We start from the raw sequence: 21512 nt of genomic DNA, 5'->3' as shown, positions 1-21512 counted from the left end.
CAGTTGTTTTCCAGCTTAGCCAGCTTTCTCAACCCCATCCATAAAAAGTATTGTCTTGTTTCCCACTTCTGAGATCTTTCACATTTTCTGATTATTTTATTTCCTACTAGCATAGCTAAAAATAAATTGGTCACATGCTTCCTATAAATATTACTCAGTTTTGCTTAGCTGCCATTAATATTTACCTTGTGGTATCTCTTAAGATTATTATTTATTTTGTTCTCTTTTTCTGTTTAATACACTTCAATCTTCTAAAAAACAATAGGTCTCCATGACGACCTGCAGTCTTAGACCTCAAAAATATGGTCTGATGAGCATTGAGAGAGTCCAGTGGGATTTTCCAAAAGCTATGGGAAACCATATCCATCCTAATGGCCCCAAAATTGAGAGATCTAGTGACTGTTAGGGAAGTTTGGAGCTATAGTGAACACAGGCACATGAGCACAAAATGCCCACCAGAGTTTTAATGCTACTTTTTGTGGCCCGTGCTATTGCTGAACAATTGTGAGACAAGTTTTCAGACATGGGTGCCTAAATTACCCATGCAAACCCTGAGCAACCAGTGACTCACTACCACCAGCTTCAGTATTCATAAAAGGCATGGAAACAGCCGAGTAGCATGAGCAGATTGTATTAGCAGCTCCTGCTTAAATATTGTACTTATGCAGCTCTGGTTTGGAGAAAAAAATCCTACATAATTAAAACTGAGATAGTATAAGAAGTCTGCAGATAAACATTTGATGGATAGGATAGGATGGATAGGATAGGATTGTCAGCCTGATGCTTTCTCTGCACTGCCCTTGTTCTCGTGGGGCACCCATGCTGCAAGATGCCTGCCCAGATGCTTCTCACTCTGCATATACTCACCACAAGCAGAATTTTTTCGCTCAGTGCTTTAAACAAACTTCATAAAGATTCTAAGGTATTAAATAGAGCAGAAATCAGACTCTAACCTAGGCAGGCAAAGAAACCAAACCAAAAAAAAAAAAAAACCAACAAACCCAATTACATTTCCTCTGGGGATTTGCATTTCTTTGCACATTATGAGTAACATCTTATGAATAGCCCTCAAACATGAATTGCTGTCATCTTTAGGGAAAAACGTGGACTCATTTGTGTCTCTATTCTGCTGGTCTGATTTTGTCCGTGTTTCAGCTTGGCAACAGTTTGCCACCAATTACCTGTGAGATTGGCTTTATTTCAGCTGTCTGACAAGACGATCAAGTTAAAGAGTATTCAGAGTCCAGGCTGGAATCACCAAGGTAGCAAAACTGAAATTTTCCTTCTGTGGACAGACATTAGGCAAAAGCTTAAGTTTTCTAAGCAGTAACAATTTTTATTGCCAACAATTAGCGGCATTGAAAGAATGCTCAGCACTCCCTGAATAGCTCAAGATACTTTTCAAATATCTCCACTTGTATAGTTAAAAATCCAAAGTCATTTCATGATTAGACAAGAATTGAAATTTGACATAAAACCTATACACATATATATATATGATTTTACCTATAACGTATATATATATTTATTTATATATTTGACTTTACGGGTCACATTCCTGTAGTCTGATGACTAGATCACTATTTGAGTGCTGTGGTTATTGAGCACAAAGAAATGTTCAGGTACATTCACGTCATTTCCCTCAACCAGTTAAGTCATCACACCAAACTACAGTGGTTCAGTCCTTCAGCTCTTCAGTAAGTCTTACATTCTGCTGCCACCAACCTCATGTTAGGAAATCCCTGAACAGAGGAATTATTAGTGTGGCATTTACAGGTATATGCTGCTATAGCAGCTGACTCAACTTCCCTGCATAGGCAGGTGGCTATTCCAAACTCTACACAGCCACTGCATGGCTGGGAACTGAGGACTAGACCGTCTTTTCTTACGAAACAGAAGAACACTCAAGAGTCTCTGACCTGCTTTTTCTTGTAATTTCATTACAGCTATATAGAAAGGTGCATGCTGAAATTATAAAAGGAGAAAATAAACCACCCATTTTTAGGGGAGGTGAGTGCCTGCAGAGACTAGACTGGTAGAAGTGGGTCAGTTTGCATGATGCCACTTTTATACCCAAAGCTTCTCTCTCCTTCCATTTTTGTGCCCCATTTTTCACAGTCTTCTCTCTTCCTTGATTTTTTTTACCCTGCTTGCTCTGTTTTTCACACATTAAAAGCTGATTTTTAAAATATTTTCCTTCTCTGTTCTTTTAGTTCAGTATGTCCCTGAGCAACTCGGCAATGCCAGAGAAGGATGCCCAGGTGGCTTCATGATTAATGTCATCTGGGAACTGGCCAAGAAGACTATGGAGCTGCAGGAACTACACCTTCCATTCTGGAAAGGTTTCTTCATGGTGGAAAAGGACAATATTTAAGATGTAAAAAAAAAGGGCAGATCACGCAGATGCAGCTGTGTTGTTACTGAAGTAAAGTTTTGTGAGGAAAAACAAATTAAGTGTAAATTATAATAATAATGAAATTACTGAATTTTCAGAAAATATTCAGAAACTCATGGTAATTTACGCAGAGGTTTAAGTCACCTAACCAGACAGTAGTGTGGAATAGACTTTTCAGGCAGCATGGCTATGCTAATAGCAGACAGCAGAACAAACTATGTTATAGAAAATCATTATATGTGATACCTGCTTAGTATAATTACTCTTTCTTTAAAAAAAAAAAAAAAAAAAGGATTGCTTGCAGTTTATTTATATAGTTTCAGCAAGGAACTAAAGACATTCATTCAATGGTGCTCTGTTTAGTGAAAATTGGATCCATTTTAGTCTGCCCTTTTAAGCTCTTAATTTACTAAATTTACTTAGAGTAAAATGGAAAACATTTGCCAGGGCAGCTCTCAGGAGGCCTCTTTCCTCAGGGGACATCTGTGCCAAAACTTTGGCTCCTGGCAGATTTGCGGCCAGGGGATGTCTGGGAAGCAAGGACTGGACCATCTTTATCCCTCATGAGTAGAAATCAGTGACCACCAGGCTGAGCGCTCGCAGAGATGGAATGTCCTCCAGCCGTGCAAACATCTCATGCTTGATCCTCCAGTGGTGGGAACAGCATGTGGCGACAGGAAAGCAACGACACAACAGGCAACCACATGTTTTCTCTAGACTGTTTTTCCATTTTTCTCCTCCTTCTTGGCAATAGTAATACTTTTCCAGTTGCACTCCATGGTACCCTTGGAGGACACCTTTGATCCCTGGAAAGTCTGTGACCATCAGCCAGAAACTGCTGCTATGCTGCTGTCCTCCCAGCTCTCATTCAAAAGCTCTTTAAAGACTCCTGCCTTCTCCACTTCCCACTGCGTATCTACCTCCTTTGTCAGGTGCTGCTTTCAATGAATCTCATCAGAGGGAACATTTCATTAGCAGGAGCGTTTTGGTTTTGATTTGTTGTGAAATATTTACTTTGTTTAATTAGCAGGTAAGATCATATCTGGTACTTTTTGATAGAGAACATACAGGAACTGGATACTGATTCACTCATATTTGGACTGAGTGGTTCATTTTGCAAAGCATGTAAAATTCTACCAGCACAGGAAACATAAATGAGCACTATAGAAATACCTAAGAGTGGAGTAAAATCTAGACTTTTTGTTGCCAGTAAAAAAATAAAAAATAAAAGATCATATTGTAGGAGCTCCTAAAAGGTAAAGAAAAATAAAATATCATGGAATACGTGTGGCACTTAGAGAGAAAAAATGCATCAAAAATGTCAAAACATGCCTTGAGATTTTTACTTAAGATTAAGAAAATCTTGAGGGCTTTTTCCAATTAGGACAAACAGGAAACTTTACGTTATCACCTAAAAGATAGCATTACTTCTTGCAATTAATATAATTTAATTTAATTCAGTAGATATTAATGATGATAATGATTAGACCTAGAGATCCACCAGGAGATACAGTACAATGAACTTTTTAAAAATTAATTAATTTGTTTGTTTGTTTTGAATACCGGTACTGGACCTTTTTTAGAGTCTTCAAGAGAAAATCAACACTTCTGAAAAAAAACAGTAAAAATGCTATTTTTCATCACAAATTTCATTTTCTACCTTTGGAGAGAAGGAAAAAAAAAGTATGTTACAACTGAAATATATTGCTAGCCTTTAATCACCACTTCAGAAAAATCATTCTGATAACAAAAGGGAAAGGAAGGGAAGGGAGGGGGAGAAGAGAAGGGAAGGGAACAAAAAGAGGAAGAATACAACTAATCACAGGAACGATGAGAAAGTATCTGATATATCAGCATAAAGGGGTTACATCTATACTTCTCTGCCCTGCCTGGATAAATCAAATGCTACAATGACAGCCTTGTGTTTAGAGACTTTCAATCTAACTCTAATAAAATCTTTCTGTAATGGTATCTATATGGGGAAGAACCTTTTATCAGGTTAATTGCAAACTGCCCTAATTCTGCCCTAATAAAAGACAGCAGACATGCTCTTATGTGGCTGTAGAATCCTTTCCATGCTTAAATTAGATTATTTAAATGCATTTTTTTAACAGGAGACTTCCTTTGCTTGAGAAGGAATACACTGTCAATACATTTCCATTCACTAAACTTAGCAGGTCTACAAAAATCACAAAATTTGTTGCCTTGATTTTCAACCAACCTGTTTCAAAATTTTCAGGACTACTTAGAAAAGCATCACAGACCTGAAATGCTAGGCAAACTTCTGAACCAACTGAGATTATTGTTAATAACCTGTCACTTCTAAAAACAAACCATTTATTTACTGTGCATTCTTGTAATCACATTGCGAAGAATAGGAGATAATTAATAAATTTGCAACCTCCCTCATATCTCAGTTCTTATAGGTTCCTATAACTCTCAGGTTACAGCATAAGCCTAACCCTCTTGGCCAGAATTTCAGAGAGCAGCTCTAAGAAATTCTCTGTTTTACTTTGCAGAAATGCAGAAAAGATGACTTGCTCTCTTCTTCCTATTTTCAGAGAAACCTCACACATTCCTCTCACACAGAACACACTCCTTCTTATCAGTATTCATTTCCAGTTTTGCTGGGTTAGTAGTAAAAGTATTGTCAAAAGTAGCAATGGAAAACAGTTAAGAAATGAAAAACAAAATGTAAATTTATGTGCGTACTACCAAAATGTTTCCAAAGTCAAATAGAAGCTGGCAAATCTTCTCATTTCTTATTCTTTCTCATGCCAACAGTTGGACCCATGAGCAATGTTGCTCTCAGAAATCCATAGCTGAGGTTGGTTGTGCCCAGCCTTTAGCTGCAAAATGGATGTCCAGCTCCACACTGACCTACCTAGTGGAGGGGAACCAGCCCCCTTGGAGGACACTTGGCCTGATCTGCCCAAGATCCTCCTAGCAGGAGGGGAAAGATATCTGCCCCACATGGACTCTGTGGAGAGCTGGGAGGACAATCTCAGACAGAGGTGTCACCCGAACTGAGGAGATGACTCCTACTACAAGGAAATTTGATATCAAAGTCAACAAAGCTTTGGTGCTTTGCCAGTTTGCAGGATTGAGGTCTTGGTTTGTATTCCCAGCTGTTGCCCAGAAGTCCTTGTCATAAAACTCCTGAATCACAGACATATTACAAATGAGATGGCAACTCTACAGCTGTGAATATTCCTTGATTTGGAGCCCTTACCTCATATGTCAAGTTAAACTAGAAGTTAAAATTGAAAAGCGACATGGCTACAAATTCATCATATTTTTACCAAACGCAGTGTTCAACAAGGGCAGTATTCTCCATTCCTTAGTTATCAGTGTAAAAAGGAATGTCAGAGTTGACAAAACCCAACTTTGGGATTATTTATCTGAAATCTCTGGTATCCATTTTTTTGTGCCAAGATATGAACAAAGGGGAAAGGAACAGAATTTTCTTCTCCTATATTAAAAATAGCCAGAGTCATATTATAAAGAAGCAGCTGATCAAACTAGAAATTTTAAACATATGTTTGGTAAGAAGCATTCATCCCAAGACAAAACAAATGGTTATTTTTTTTTAGTTCAAAATAAAAATAAAAAGAAAGGTCTTTGCAGGTCAGGCAGTGTATAATTTTAATCTTGGAATATTTGACTTCCGAGGTCAGTTAGTTGGAGTTTCTGGATCGTGCCTTCCATGAGAGCACTCTGATTCTTCACTTCCGTTTTAACATCTGCATTGAAATCTTTCAACTTTTATTCATAGCTTGTATAAAGCTATAGAGCTTATATTTTTTATAACCTGATACACAAATTATAACCCTGATCTTAAAAACTTTGAAGTCAATAGGAGTTTTTCTCCTTTCTTCTGTGGGAGCGAGAGAAGGTACTTGATGAGCTAATTCATTCGGAATCTCTTATAAATAAAGACCTAATGCAAAACACAAGAAAGTCAATCTTCAAAACTGTGTAGCTTTTAGACTTTATCACAGACACATTATTGATCTTTCACAGCCTAATGAACATTATCACCACTCCATAACTGTACCATAGGAGTTGGAAGCTCCCCTCTTTAGGAAAAGTATTGGGCCAAATAAGCTTTAGAGCAGTAGAATTTGACTTTTTTTGGGAAATAAATATTGTTTTGCATTCAGTCATTTGAAACTAGGACTACAATTTCCATTGAAGAGTTTTACTGGTTCTCGTAGACACAACTATACCACAGTTTCAAGTCAATTAGTCAAAGACACATTTTTTCACTCTGTTTCTTCAAAATATTTCATTTCATGTTATCCTGAGTAAAACAGAAAATGTTTTTACTTTGAAAGATTTGTCATTTCTCCTTATTCTTTCTTAAAGAAGAAAAACGACCTGATCTTGTAAATATTTAATGTCATACCTTACTCCTCATAATCCAAAAATGGTTATATTTAGGTCTCATGAGTTAATTTGCTAAAGACAAGTGGACAGTTCTTCTCAAGAGAACTTTTTCATCTACTCCTTAAAGAGGAAAGAGGTAAAAATGCCATCCTTTCCAATCCATTGGTCAGTGTACTCCAGATGAAATAATAGTAGCACTTCGTTAAACAACTGCCTGCCAAGAACTCCCTGGGTCCCACCAAACTGTACTGGAAGTCTTCATTCTTTCCAGGGTCATAATCTCCGACCTAGAAGCATAATTCACAAGCCTGAGATTGACCTCAACGTCTCGACTAATCCTGCTTTGCATTAGCAGCCTAATTCTGTTCCATATCACACTAGTTTTATATATATCCTTGGCTATAGGCCATGGCTGAAGGGTTATCTAGCTGTTCAATACTATCTAGCTGTTCTTCAAAGCAGGACTTAGGTAACTGCTTGTGCTTTTAAAGCCTAGGAAGACATAGTTGCATGTTCTGTTTGACTACCAAGAAACTTTCAGAGCTTTGCATTGTCCAGTAAAGTATTTCCAGCAGCAAATTAGAAATATCATCACCTTCTATTATTCTAGGTCACTTGAAAATACATATTCAGATGCTGAATATGTAAATCTTCCAACCGAGGAACACTTTTCATTATATGTTCAGGAGATATTTCTTAAAGAGTCACCCATACTTGCTCAGCAGGATGTGGAAACTTCTCTTCATGCTTTGGATTCCCCTGTCTTCGCAATTTGAAGTTTCAGAGTTAGCTTAAATATTTTAAATGTAGAAAAGAGTGTTGTTCTAGTCACCTAATTTGCATGGAGAGGGAAAGCCAACAAAAGGTAAATTAAGTAGGCAGCTCCAGTTTTTGCTCCAAAAGAGGTTTTCTAGCTTCCAGGATGGAGGTATCCTTGATAAAGGGCATGGAGCGGGTGCACTTCCAGCTGGGTTGAAGACCCTTGGAAATTACTACTCCATGACTTGAGGGGAAGGAAAAGGTGAGGGAAGGAAAATAGGGCAAAGCAAATTAGAATTGTATGAGTAACAGAGTTCAGTGGGTGACCCAAGTGAAAAATTTAACCAAAAAAAGAAAAAAAAATCTTTTGGGGTCAGCCCAAAGAATTTGTCAAATTCAAAATGAAACCTCTCATTTTGCTTTCAAACCTTTTTTCAACTTTTGAAAGAAAATGTAGGTAAAATTCTAAACCAAAACTCTATTTGGAAGTGCAAAACTGAAATATTTTATTTAGAAAATGTCAAAATGAAACATTTCAGCCTGATTTCCCTTTTTTGAGCACTGAATTGAAATTGAGCTTGCCTGATTAAAAGTGCATCTTTATTTTCTTTGGTCAGTATCTGTTTGCCCCAGACATTTCCCAACCAAGGGAAGGGAAATCTCTGACTTCTACTTCCCTTGTCTGTTCAGATCCGGCCACCCCCACAGCCCTTTACACACTCACAGACCACATGTTCCCTATGAGAAAATCTGTGAAGTAAATGCTGCAAAGTGAGTTGTGTGGCATTTTCAGGGCTCCATCTCACGTGGTTTCCATGGTAATATCTTCCACCCAGTGGCTTTCAAGGTTGGACAAGCTGATAAATAGATGACTGCTTCCTGCCCTTTGGTGGGTAAAAGGGATTTCATTTGTGTTTAGGCTCAGAGTGGAAAGCTTGAGAGATTGATTCAGCAGTTCTGGGTAGGACAACTCAGAAGAGAGATTATGCAAGAGTCCTAAAAGCAATAGAAGAAGGAAACACGTTATTATAAGTTTGTGAAGAGGTGATATCACTGAGGAACAGCAAGTGTAACGTATTCATAGTCTGATCTCCATTTATTACCAAGGAAGAAAATAGGTACTTTTAGGGCACAGTCATCCCATTCCTTCCAAATATCTTTCTTTGGAAGGACATCTTTCTACGTGTCTAACATAGGTGTGATGAGTAACATCTGAGTAATTTCTATTGCCCTCCACTGACTATAAGGAGAGCCTGGAGCGCATAGCTCTGAGAAAGGCCTTTGGCTGTAGCTGTCAAGGGTCAAGCAAGATGAATTTGCCCGTGGGTGTTTAACCTCCATCCCGTTGCAGTCAGCAGTTGCAAGTTTAAGTGATAAGATATAGGGTGTCAGACAACTGTTCCTGACCATGTCATTGCTTATTCCACAACAAATAAAATAAATATTCTGTATCGCATAGTAAAAGGTTAAACCCCTAGCACTATAATGCACTCATTGTCAAAGCCTGGCTGGCTGTCACTGCTGGGCCACTTCTGCCTCAGCTGTTAACAGGCACATAATTTATATGTCACAAGATAAAAAATGAAAGAGTGCAGAGCAAAGCCATGCTGACAGGTAAGAAACATCTGCTACCCAGATGGATCATATGTCAGTTTACTATGTGAGTTGTAGTGGATATGCTATAGTGCCCATATGGCTCACCAGAGACTGTGTTCAAATTGAATGCAGGTAGATGCTTGTACCTCAGAATCACTCTGGACCAAGACCAACATGGGGCAGTGTAATCCTGTTTCACTGACACCTCATTTCAACAGCTGATGTGAGACATGTTGAGACCAGCTGGTTTGAGGCTGCCTTTCACTTCTGTTTGAAAGGAAATGGTGAATCTATCAAGGCAGTAATCATTTCCCACCAACATTTCTCCCAGATTTCTCTTGGCTCAATTCATTAGGCTTGCTGCTCTCACACGTATGGAAGTTCTTTTTCTCTGTATCAGATTTTAAGAATTTAGTTTTATAATTCATCTTGGAGGGACAATAGTACTAGAATGTATTAAGGCAGCTCTGAAAGTCTCCTGGTCTGCCGATCTCTCCAGCAAATCTCTACTGAAGAGGTAGGAGATTGTGACATCCAGTCGTCAGGTGTCTTCTAGATATGTTTATGGCAAACATTTTTCATGCAGATCATCCATGGATGATGAAGCAAGTGATTAGATAAGTAGAGACAGAAAATTCGTGCTAAATCTGAGTATTAGAATTCTTAACTGTGGATGTGCAAGAAACAAATCGGACAACTCTTTTTTTTTTCCACCATCATAGCCTTTTCAGGAACTCAGGACATCTTCTGAGTTGTCAGGTATGCCCAGACTATTTCAAATTAGTAGATGTTTGCCAGTAAACACAGTTGCACTAAAAGCTTTCTCTGCCAAGGTGGTATCAGAAAAAAAAAATGAAGGAGAAAGCATCTCATCTTCTGAGAGGTTTCCTTCAGGCACTGAAGGCACTGTATTTGCAGAACTTCACTCTCACATCTGCACTGTCTCAGCTTTCCTCATCCTTTATTTAGGAGATTCACTGGGGTTGGGGTTTTTATTTATTTTAGAAATAGACTGTTTGTTGCCCTGAAGGATGAAATGGAAAAGCTTTACTCAAGAAATCACCACTTGCTGACAACCCACTATTACATCTTTTCTTTGACTTTTTTTCATTATTTGTATGTCTTTGATCTCTTTAACCTTGATCTGGCCACTTATGAACTGCCTATTCCACAGCAAAGCCTCCGTCAGTGCTCTTTTCCTGGCAAGGGCTTCATCTGGTTTTTTAGATGTAAGAGCTGCCTTTGTCCAGGGGACTTTGCTGACTGACTTGCAGACCCTGATGGCAATAGATGAAACTGCTCTCCAGTATGCTCTCCATACACCCACATCCTCCAGGAGTGCCTGCTGCCCCAGAAGATGCAGGCCTGGTTTCATCCTTCTTTTTTTCTGTTTCCATAGGTTGGGATAAGCTTGCTCTTACTTCACAAAAACTAATGGCTCTTCCACAACTACCACCAAAGAGCAAGGTCTAATTCAGCACTGCAGCATATGGAGCCACCCAAACACTGTAGGGAGGCTTCACATCCCTTGGTAAAGTCTTTTTGGTGCAGGGATTAGATGCAGCCAGCACTCTCAAGTGACATATCTGCATGGCCTCTAGCGGAAATGTTCAGAGTAGGTGGGTTCCTTCACTTGGGCTCTTTCCTACTGCTTCAGTGAGTCGCATTTCGCTTGATCTGGTCCCTCACTTTCTGCCCACACAGAGTGAACTGATCCACATCATCCTTTGGTAAGAGGCTGATGCAGATTTATCTGTAACATGGAAGTGATGCTATTTCTCCTACCACCCTCTATAAGACAGGCCGACCCACACACACACTTTCCCTGTTCAGTCCTGGCTAGAGATAAGCTGAGTTTCCAGTCTTAAGGCAAAGAAACATTTCACCAGACTGAGCTTGCCTCTTTCCTGGACATATCCCCACCCGCCCAGCAGCCCCACATCCTCTATCTTCTTGCACTCGAGTAAAAGAAAAAAGCTCAATAATATGGCAATATTTGGGGACCAACATATTTATTAAAATAAATTAAAAAATAAACATTTACAAAACAATCCATCTGCATATAAATATTACACAGCAGTTTTAATTTCATAGTTCATTTAAAAAAACTTGAGTCCAGTTTCATAAATATATTTCCTTGATTATTTTTCAACTAATCTATATAAATAAGAGCACTGAATAATTATTACTTTAAAAATAAGTTACCATTAAATATGAATGACAAAATTAATTTTAAATGAGTCTGAAATACCTACTTTACAGGTAAAGGTCAGAAGGGGGCAACATATGCAAGAGAGGTTTCCAAGATAAAGGTTCAAAACATCCTGGCTCCATATCACTGCCTACCTTGGACAAAGCTCATTCACAGCTGTCGAGTCTCAGCCTACAAACTACAGAAACTGTTGCCTCATTCCAAGAGAGATTAGCAGGACAGAAATGTGCCTTTGAAAATAACTAATGTGCCCTGTTGAAATGGAGCTGCAAGCACTGTTGTGGAGCTTTCTTGTACAAAGAAGGCAGTAATACGGATCCTCTCTGTGCCCACTTGACTTGCTATTTTTGGTCCAGGTAAAATATACAGCATCTACAGATGTGAGTTTTTTATCCATAATAGTTAATCAATTTGTTTCATAGTAAGAGTTTCTTGGAGACTCTTCTTCTGGCCTGATTCAAAGTCTTTCATTTTCCCTTCTTGTTGCCTCCCTTCTTTGAGATGTCAGTACATGCTTTTTCTATGTAGTCAAACAGTAAATCCAGTTCTCCAATGGCTTTATTCTTTCCATTCACTCCCAACTAGAAAAGAGCAGAACATAGGTTTTTGCATCTCGATATTTCTCAGAAGATGTAAATATGAGCTTGTCACAGTAACTGAATCTAGAACTTCCTCTCCTTATTCTCACAGGTAGCTATATTAAAGTCATTAAAGCACAATGTATAAAGTACCTCATTCGGTACCAACATAGCACTTACATTTACCTACAGCCTGATTTCTCAAGGACAATTTTAAATTACTTTAACCTTAGTGGAGAGTTAACAAGACCAGTGAAGAAAAGTTGGAAGTGGAAATATCCCTAATACTCTCTTTAATGCCACTACAGGACTCACCTCTTAGACAATCTCCTGAGCTTCATTTCAATAATTAGATCAGTCTTAATCTAAGTGGCTGGGGCATAGAAATACTCTTTTTAAATGTTGAAAAAAATGTACCTTTTTCATTTTGCTTGTCATTTCTTCCAAATTCTTTTCAACGTGCTCTTTGTGTCCTGAGATTTTCTAAAAAAAAAAGAAAACATCCAGATATTATTGACAGCCATATGCAACCATATCTTTGTTGTTTTTTGGGGTTTTCTTTTGTTTTTCTTTTTCACACCTTTCTATTAACCTCCAGTCAGATATCTCTGATCTGAGGTTTCCTTTCTTTTTGCCACTTTTGCAGCATTCTGAGATTCAGGAGCAGCCCTGAGTGTTGCCGTGCTTGAAGGGGAGGGAAACCCAAGGCTACTTACGCATCTGCTCAGCTCCGAGGTCATGGATGCCAGGAACTGTGCCACCTCCCTTGTGTAGGGATACCGATCCTTGGCCTCAGACAGGAGGACATCTTTCACAATGATCTCCATAACTCTCTTCATCATGTAGCAGTGGTTGTTCTCCTACACATGCAAGGAAGTGCCATGTGAAATGATGGTAAGAGGTCTGTGAGTGCTGCAGAGGGATGCAAAAAGCAACCTCTTATGTTTAAAACTTACCTTGATGTTAACATAGAGTTGCTGTCCAATGAGCCTGTTGTCTGTGTCTTGGTCTGAAGCCCTGGCCTGAGAAAAAAAGAAAAGTTCATATGGGGATGGAAACCTTAACTAAATAAATCATTAACTTTAAGGTTTTCATCAACAATAATCCAGATGAAACAAATTAATGGAAACCACAGAAATCCTGTAACAGGTGGATAAACCTGGGCAATGCAACTGTTTCACCTTCTAATTGACTGAAACTCCGATTCAGCATCACTGGAAAATAAATAAGCGCAGGTCTAAATTCATGTCCCTCTTCATAAATGTCAGATGCTGTGGGGTGATGATGACTAATCAGATGCCTCCGGCGGCCAGTTTCGGCCCACAGTGCTGCTGGAGGTGCTGCCGCACTCGATGGCTGCGCACCAGTAAGGCACACACGGGCAAGAGCAGGCCAAGCAGATCACTGCCCAATATCCAGGGACCTTTCTGGCCATGTCACCGCCAAAGCTAGCTCTGAAGCGGCTGAGGGAAAAGAGAATTTTAAGCGCATCTTCCACAACTGTCAAAGGGCTGCGCTCTGCCCAAGGTTTGCCTTTCCCTCTGGGACAGAGAGGAGCTGAGGCAGCAGCTTCCCCGGCCACATGACTCGCGGGGAGCAGACCTACTCTGCCTCAGCACAGATGCCTGCTCTTCTGGAGAGGGGTGAGGTGAAGAGAGAAATGCTGCAGGCACCGAGAGGAGAGGAGCTCCCCAGGCTCTGCCGTTAAGCGAAGAGGGTTACTGTACCATCTTAGCCAAGGTGTAGGTGCGATTCCTCATGTAGGGCATCTGGAAGTTCCTGAGTCTGCAGGCATGATGGGCAGGGACTCCCAGCCCTTTTGGAGGCAGAGGGCTGGTGAGAAGAAGAGGGAGACAGCAACAGCAGCAGAAGATCCATGCGGTGAAGCACCTGGTCCAGCTCTGCAGGGAGGCCATGGCTCGCGGCCCAAAGGGTCAGCACCAGCGGGCTGCAGCTACAGCGTTCGGCACTGACGAGAGAGAGCAGCGTTAGCACCGGTGAGCACGGGCAAGGCCAAGTGCGAGAGGCACCAGGCTGCCAGCCTTACCTTTGCTGTGGTTCTCGGTGTGCCTGCAGGAGGTGAGGTGCACCTTATATAGGCCCATCATCATCCCGCTCGGCTTTTTTTTTTTTTTTTTTTTGGTGCTGGTGGTGAATTAAAAATGACATCAGCAAGTCTGTTACTTTCCAGTATCCTCTTCTGAGAACTGCACTACCTAACCACTACAAAACCCACAAATACAACTTCAAGGACATTGTAATCTTTAGTTTCTTATAAAGTAAACCAAATTCTAATGTGGGGGCAAAGCAGGGGCTTTTACTGAGGTAGGAATCCTGAATCCTTTTTGCATAGAAATAATTGTGAAATTTATGGTTCTGTGCCTTTGGTCTGAATTGCAGCATGCAGCCAAGGATCAGCAATTTGATGGCAAATTTTACAATTTGCATTTATTTCTCTTTATTATCTGCCGTATAAGACTGGTGCCCCACTGGTGCTGACTGAATACACAAACATCAAAGACTGCACCAGACCCCAAGAACTGTGATTGTTATTCTGCAAATACCTGTTCCACACACTGATCCACAGAAGTCACTGACCATCTGTCCCTCACTGTGCAATTCTCTGATAGATCAGAAAGTAAGTAGGACTGCATTTATCACTCCCCTCATCTCCAAACTCCCATTTTCAAAAGAAAAATTATCTTTATTCCAAGTTGTAGACAGTGCTACTAACCAAAAATGTGTTTATGAGCTCACTTATCCTGGTGATTTGCACATTGCTGACCCTGTGTTGCTAATGCAAAGGTTTTGCAGGAGAGGAGCTACACTCTCAGCCCAAACTGCTGCGCAGGATGGGAGAGGGAAATTGCTCTCTTCAGAGAGGGATGTGCAGCCCAGCTGATACAGTGATACCTGGCACGGAGCCAGCACAGGTGCAAATGCCGTCCAACAGCCTCGGTGCACCAAGGCTCCTGTTATCAAACCCGGAGACTCGAGCCGCTCCTGTGAGCAGATACCCAACTCTTTTCCTCATAGCCAAAAGAAAGCAGTTAAAAGCCCCTGGGCACCAGACTTCAGCCTCCCTGATGCATCCATGGGATGAGGTTATCTCTACGTGCTTCAGTTGCCTTCACATAGCGCACGAGTGTCCCAAGGTCATTCAAGAGTAACTATATATAAACTCCTTCCCGATGATTTTTCATAGTCCATGGGGGAGAAGATGTATGAGGAGATGGGAGGCTGAGGCAGACTTCAACTGAAGACAGAACTTGGAGAAACCCAGACAGAGGGACAGCTTTGGGAGAGTGGCCTCCCCTGAAATGTGCTCCCACAAGCTTCTCCCCAGGTGCTAAGCACAGCCTAACACCCAACATCCATTTCTAACCTCTGTTTCTCTCACTTCTCCACCGGCTCATCCAGCAGCACATGGGTCCCCATCCCACAGCAAAAGCCATGGCCTCTTCCAAGGTGGGGAGCGCCTCCCCCTGCCCCAGAGCTGCCACCCTCCAGCCACTCTGCACACTCCTTGTTCACTAATGAGCCTTTATGTTCTTTAATCTTGCAGTTCATAGTTTTGAGTTCTAACAACCTACCTTCCATCCTTCTGGCTTGCTGTGAATATGGTCTAGCTTGAAAATGAGTGTTTAGAATCTTGCCAGCCACTGGCGTTAGCAGCCTGCGTGGTTCTCCAGCTCACCAGCCCGCTCGGACTCTTGCCAGCCACCAGCAGCCACCACTGAGGACTGCTGGTTCTGGGAGCACCACTCGGTTGCAATACAGCTACTGCTTTGGTCACAGCTACTCCTGTCATATGTCAAGAAAATTGCTTTGGAAAATGAGATATGCCACCCCAAGGTCCGTCATTTCTTTTACAAGATTGCTTTTTACAGGGACTAGTCACTGCCATCACCTCTTCTGACGAGTTCTTGGTACCCTAGATGAGAGACACGCATTGGGCATTTAATCTCAGGAAAAACTGTGGGGCCACACCACTGGATCGCTCTCGAGGCCTTAACTTGAGTCCAGAGACGGCAGGAGGAGTAAGAGGCTTTTCTACTGCATTTGAAAAAGAATTTGTATTTCTTGTCCAAGCAGCCTGGTGGATGAAAGCTACAAACGCTGCATTGATTAATGGGGAGCCCTGGCTGAAAACAAGCACTGGTAGGTAGAAAGAACGAAGTGAAAAAAACTTGCCTGAAGAAGACACCTTAAAAAAGCAGCCTTTCGCCCTACTTCTCTTAAGATTTCCAAATATTCCAGCGAGTGGTACCTGGGATTTTGCTTAGAGCCTGAACTACTGATGTCTTGTGATAGACAACATGCTCAAGCTTTCCAAAAGTTTGGAGTTGAACTATCCAAGGTCAGGGGAAAAAAAGTTTTAAAAAAGTCAATTTTTATTTTTAGGATTTTTCAGTAGGTTTATGTTATGTTTAATGGCTAGTTATAACACTTAAAATACAAATTTCTTACTAGAAAATACATGTGCTATTGTTCTTTCCTAATTTGAAGCTACAAAGACCTTCTTTAAATTATACTCTGCTTTTTTTTAACTAATTAATTTCAACACTGTTCGCAGATTCCCAAGGGCGAAGCGTCTATCCTCTCGCTGACCTGGCCGACGGGTGCTTCGAGCGCAGCTACATGGAGTTTCCGCCGGTCGCTGAAACCCTGCGGCGGTTGAGCATTCTCGACAATGACTTCTTGACCCATATTGAACACACAGGATTTTTAGGGGAGGACTGGAACTCTGCCTTACATCAGCCTCAAAAACCACAGGCGCTTCCTTCTTGACTTCGAATGAGGCCGCAGGTGAATAACCAATACTGTACATCAGCGTTCACCTGTCATGTATTACTAGCACAGTGGTGTGCAAAATTTCCTTTGATGCATTTTTAGTTAGTTGGAATTATATGACGTTATTAGAAGTAGCCTCAGTATCAAATGTCGGGCTAGATACATTGTCAAGAGAAAACACGTGGAAGAAAAAAAATCTCTGCGTCTTTCTATGGTGTCTTGGAGGTACCTGGAGGTAAAAACCTCTCCCCTTAAGTACCCCTATGAATGAACCAGGGATCACACCGTGCTTAGAACTCAGAAGTGCTTGAAATCTGCCTGGAGACATCCCCAGGTTTCAGGTTTGTCTCAGAATCATAGAATCGTTATGGTTGGAAAAGACCTTCAAAATCGAGTCCAACCCTAAGTCCTTCAGCATCATGCCTGCTACTCCAGCTCACTTGTGAGCTAATTCTTTGCATTTTATCATATATTTATATTTTTTTCTTCCATGCTAAGATTTTTCCATGACTTTCAAGCTTGAGAAGGTTAAAGCAGACTTCAAAAAAAATTAACACAGAGACTGCAAGGCCTTTACAGTTTTGCCATTTTCATGATAAACTTGTGAAAGACACTGAGACTTTTTCAGAAGGAGGTGGAGGAGGGTCTTATTAAAATAGCTTAGCCCTAGAGTGTCAAGGGACCTTGGAAAAGACTCTTGCGTCAGGTCTCAGGCCAGACGCCGCTGACTCGGCTCTCTGCAGAGGTTGTGCCAGTCACCTATTTCCCTTGACAGTAACACTTTGGCTACGCTCTCGGTAACATACTTCCTCTGACAGTAACACTTTTGCTGGTATATGGGATATTCCTTTGAACATGCTGGTTTCTGACCTTCACTTGGCAAGGTTACATAATTTCTGGGTCTGTGAAGTAAAAGATGCTGCTTAAGTATAGTAAGTCCTAAAAGTGGCATTTCATACCATAAAAAGGGTAAGTAGAGAGTGATTATTAGTTCAGTATGGTCTCAATTCTAAGACATATTTAGAGGAGAGACTTTGCTTTAAATAACTGTATTCTTCCCTTAGAAATACTGATGGAATGGAGCTCCAAGAGAAAAAACAGCTCAGAGACGAACTGAAAAAACAACGTACAACTGCTACTGATATTAGTACTCTTAACCTGGGAACACAGATGTGATGACTTCTACTGCAACAACAGGGAGATTCAGTGCTTCATCTGTAAACAAACCCCCCCAAAAAACAACAAAGCAGCAGCAAGGGCAACAGATGTTAGTGCAGTGGTCCTGCTTCAGCAGGAAATCACTGTTGACATCTGTAAAGCATGAAGAAAACCTGCAACTGGACTTGCTGCAATAGGAGGCATCACAGCATATGCAGAGGGAGAGAAGAAAATTCAGACCATCTCAACGTATACAGCTTCATACCACCAAAGGGACCACCTTATTGCTGGTTCTTTTTAATTCAGGAGTTCAAATCAAGCACATATTATGAGACTGCTGCTTTATACAGTGACCTACATATATCCAACTACGTCTTGAGAAGAGTCAAATCAGGTGAACTGAAACTTCTGGGCTTCCTGTTCATGTGGTGTGGTTGCAGAGCAGTGACTCAGTGGCATGGCAAAGTGGAATTATTGACATATGTTAAAAAAAATGCAAGCTGGTGTATAATCCAAAATTCAGTTCCACACAATTACTTGGGTTAAGCAATGGCCTAAGCATTGCGCGCCTTGATTTACCAAGGATATTCAGCTGGAACATCTACAAAGCCTCAGTATCTTCACTAAGTAAATGATCCCAAAGGGAAACAATGTCATTCCAGGTGAAATACTTCTCTCCATAGCAAGGGTCAGGAGTGGCCACACACAAGCGCTTCCACCAAGGGGCCAGGTTTGCCATCCTCTGCTGACAGGAAACCTGGAGCTGTTCTGGGATCCTGCCGAGCAGCTGCCGGAGCAGGAGCACTCCTTCCCCTGCTGTTAGCAGGAGTCTCTTGGTGAGCGTCCTCTAGCAAGGCAACAGCTCCAGCCCTTCTCCATCCTGAGGTTAAGCTCTTGCCCACCTCCCAGGAGAGCCTCACTCAGCAAGTTTCCTGTCGGAGTGGGACTGTTGTCAAGAACGTGAGATTTATGGGGCCAAAAGGAGACCAAGCAAAATAGCTAGTCTAGTGATCAGGATGCTCTTTTCCTGGGTTATCTGTTTTTAGCCAGCCATTGTGTAGCTGAAAGCATAGACAGGCTGGAGCCAGCTTCCCCCTGGAACCACGAAAAGAGCACAGCTCTAGGAACACATGGAGCCAGCCCAGCTTGGAGGAGCCGCGTCCCGCTGGGTCCCACCTTGTCCCACACAGCCCTGACGTGAGACCCAGGCACGCAGCTCTCCGCCTCAGGCTGCATCCCGTGGCGTCGAAACTCCATGAGCAGACACGGACGCACGGAGTGATGTCTCCGAGCACAGGCTTCTGCACCCTTCCAGGTATTGCTCTTCTGTCTCCGCTCCCCAAGGAGGTGCTTTGGAGCCATCTACACCAAGGAGGATTTGCTAGCACTAGTGTATCACCAACCTCGCTCTGTGAAGAGATGGCTCTTGCCGGCAAATGAGTACTTCTGCTTGCACTTTTATTCCCACAAACGACAAACTGAACCAAGACCAGGTATACGTGTGGCTGTTTCCAAGGCCACCTTCTCCTTCCAGTTTCCAAAGGCTGTGTGTCTCTGGGAGAATCCTACGCCATCCTCCACACTAGCAAGCGCCGCAGGGCTGTAGGAAGCCCAGCTCCCCACACTTCACAGACCTTCTCCCACCACAGCACATGTGGCAGGCTGCGCTCAGACCGTGAGCACGGGGCTCAGCCCACCCCGCAGCGCGAGCTAGAGCAGAGCCTGCTCACGGCAGCGCTCAGCTTGCAGCGTCGAAGCCCCAAGGAATCAGCCCGCACACACACAGATTAAGGGTAGCAAACATCAGACTATTTAAGAAACTCATTTACATTCTTAACAGGAAGCTCCAGATGTTCTTCTTCGACATATTATTAAACTCAGAACAAAAAGCAGCTTGGATTTCCGTGAAACCCCCTTTTTCTTGGTTAGCTCCAAGCAGCCGATGAGCTCAGCCTTCAGCTTTCACTGTGATCAGGGCTACGTGATGCGGCTCTTCCTTAGAGCTAAGCCCGCCTGCAGCTGCACCTAAGAGAATTTCCTATGTCCCAAATTCTGCAGAGTCCTCCCCTCTCTTCCTGAGGCTTGTATTTGCAAAGGTTTGATTAACTGCTGGAATCAGGACACTAATTTAGGTCACTTCAAATGAAAATTTCTGTTTGAATCAGTTTGTGTTTTGTTTTGTTATTTAATTTGCAAAATGATTTGAACTCTAATTGGAAGCTTTCTTTATCAGTCGTTTGTGGGTACATGGGTAACTGAACAGTTTTTTGCTTCAGGCCGCTAAAAACTGGTCAGCGAAAGCAATAGCAGAACTTCCACTTGCATCAGAAGGACTGGGCTCTTTACTGACAAACTTTAACCACCCAGTAAGAACTAATGGAACATTTGCTGCCAAGCGTGCAGGGGGAAGAGGCCTGGGTAATTAGAAAGGAGAGCAGCATTACACAAGTGCACATTAGCATGCTCACAGATGCTGTGTTTCCTGGCCCACCTTTCCTTGGTTTAACTTTGCTCACCGAGCACGATGTACAGCATTTGAAAAGTGTTTCTTCCTCTGCAGCTATCAGAAAGTAACGCCAAGGCTGGGATAAAGAAAACGTCGTAGCCTGTGGACTAGGCAAAAAAACATCAGCAAAGGAGAAACCCAGTGACTTCCTGATTGTTCCTCTAACCATTCCTCAATATACACTGTTTTTTCACCAGCCCTGAGGTTCAGAGGGAAGTTGGGCAACCTGCACCAGCAAATGCAAACCTGTTTTCAGGAGGCTGTTATTCACTTCACAGGGGTCCCCCAAACCATTTAGGATTTTTTTTTTAATCCAAAGGACCGAAATTCCCTGGACAATAACACAATGAGTTGTTTACCAGGATTCCAATCACTGCAAGAGTACTGAGCAGCTTTGGGACTTAATCCAGGCTGTATATCCAAAGATATGCCCGTTGTCTATACCTTCATCAGCAACAATGTCATGCTGGTGGCTAAAGCAACTGGCTGCTTCTATTTGCAAGGCTGAGGAAACAAATACATTTCACATTACATTTCAGAACTCACCTCAGTGAGGCACTGGAGCTTGAAAGTTAATTGTAAAACATCAATGCAAAGGTTCTGCATTTTAGATGGATTTTTTAATTGGGAATGATCCTCAAACCCGAATTTTCTTCCAAAGTTTCCTGCATGTCTGGAAAACCCTAACTAGTCTTTCACAAAATGTTAGTCCCAGGGGTTCACTGACAACCTCAGCTTTTTAAGTACAGAAGGCTGATGCATCACGAAAAACACTGGGAGAGGAGAGTCTGAAATGAATGCCCAGAGCCACAAAATGATTCACGTGTGTAACCACGTTGCTGTGACTGTAAGCATCTAGCTAAATCCACAAAACTCTTTTCCTGCCCAGAGGCAGCAAAAAAACTTTCCTGGAAGAACTGCCTGAGCGCAGAGAAAGGTGCTGCTTCTCCTGTGCTGAAGTCATTTCTCTGCGATGTGGCCAGAAAGAGGACATTGCAGCAAGCACAACTCTTCACCTTAGCGAGAGCCATGCGAGAACAAGGCCACCCCCAAGGGCAGAAACGGTCCTGTTTGTCAGATAGAACAGAGTCGGCTAAAGAAACAGGTGATTTCCCACTTTCCCCT

General features: G+C 41.9%; 1 protein-coding gene across 1 annotated transcript; it reads right to left on the bottom strand.

The window, feature by feature from the left end:
• Window positions 1-11818: 11818 nt before the first annotated feature.
• On the bottom strand, window positions 11819-13845 carry IL22 (interleukin 22). Its single transcript, XM_088522923.1, has 5 exons — window positions 13657-13845; window positions 12886-12951; window positions 12646-12789; window positions 12347-12412; window positions 11819-11932 (listed from the first exon to the last, which is right to left on the bottom strand). The coding sequence occupies exons 1-5, from the start codon at window positions 13843-13845 to the stop codon at window positions 11819-11821; spliced, it is 579 nt and encodes a 192-aa protein (XP_088379049.1).
• Between the last annotated feature and the right edge of the window lie 7667 nt (window positions 13846-21512).

This window comes from Tinamus guttatus, unplaced genomic scaffold (assembly GCF_059628265.1).
Source record: "Tinamus guttatus ecotype Peru unplaced genomic scaffold, ASM5962826v1 Tinamus_guttatus_pri_ptg000171l, whole genome shotgun sequence".
In the NCBI taxonomy this organism is placed as follows: Eukaryota; Metazoa; Chordata; class Aves; order Tinamiformes; family Tinamidae; genus Tinamus; species Tinamus guttatus.
The sequence above is the reverse complement of the archived record's forward strand: the minus strand, read 5'-3'. Positions and strand labels throughout refer to the sequence as shown.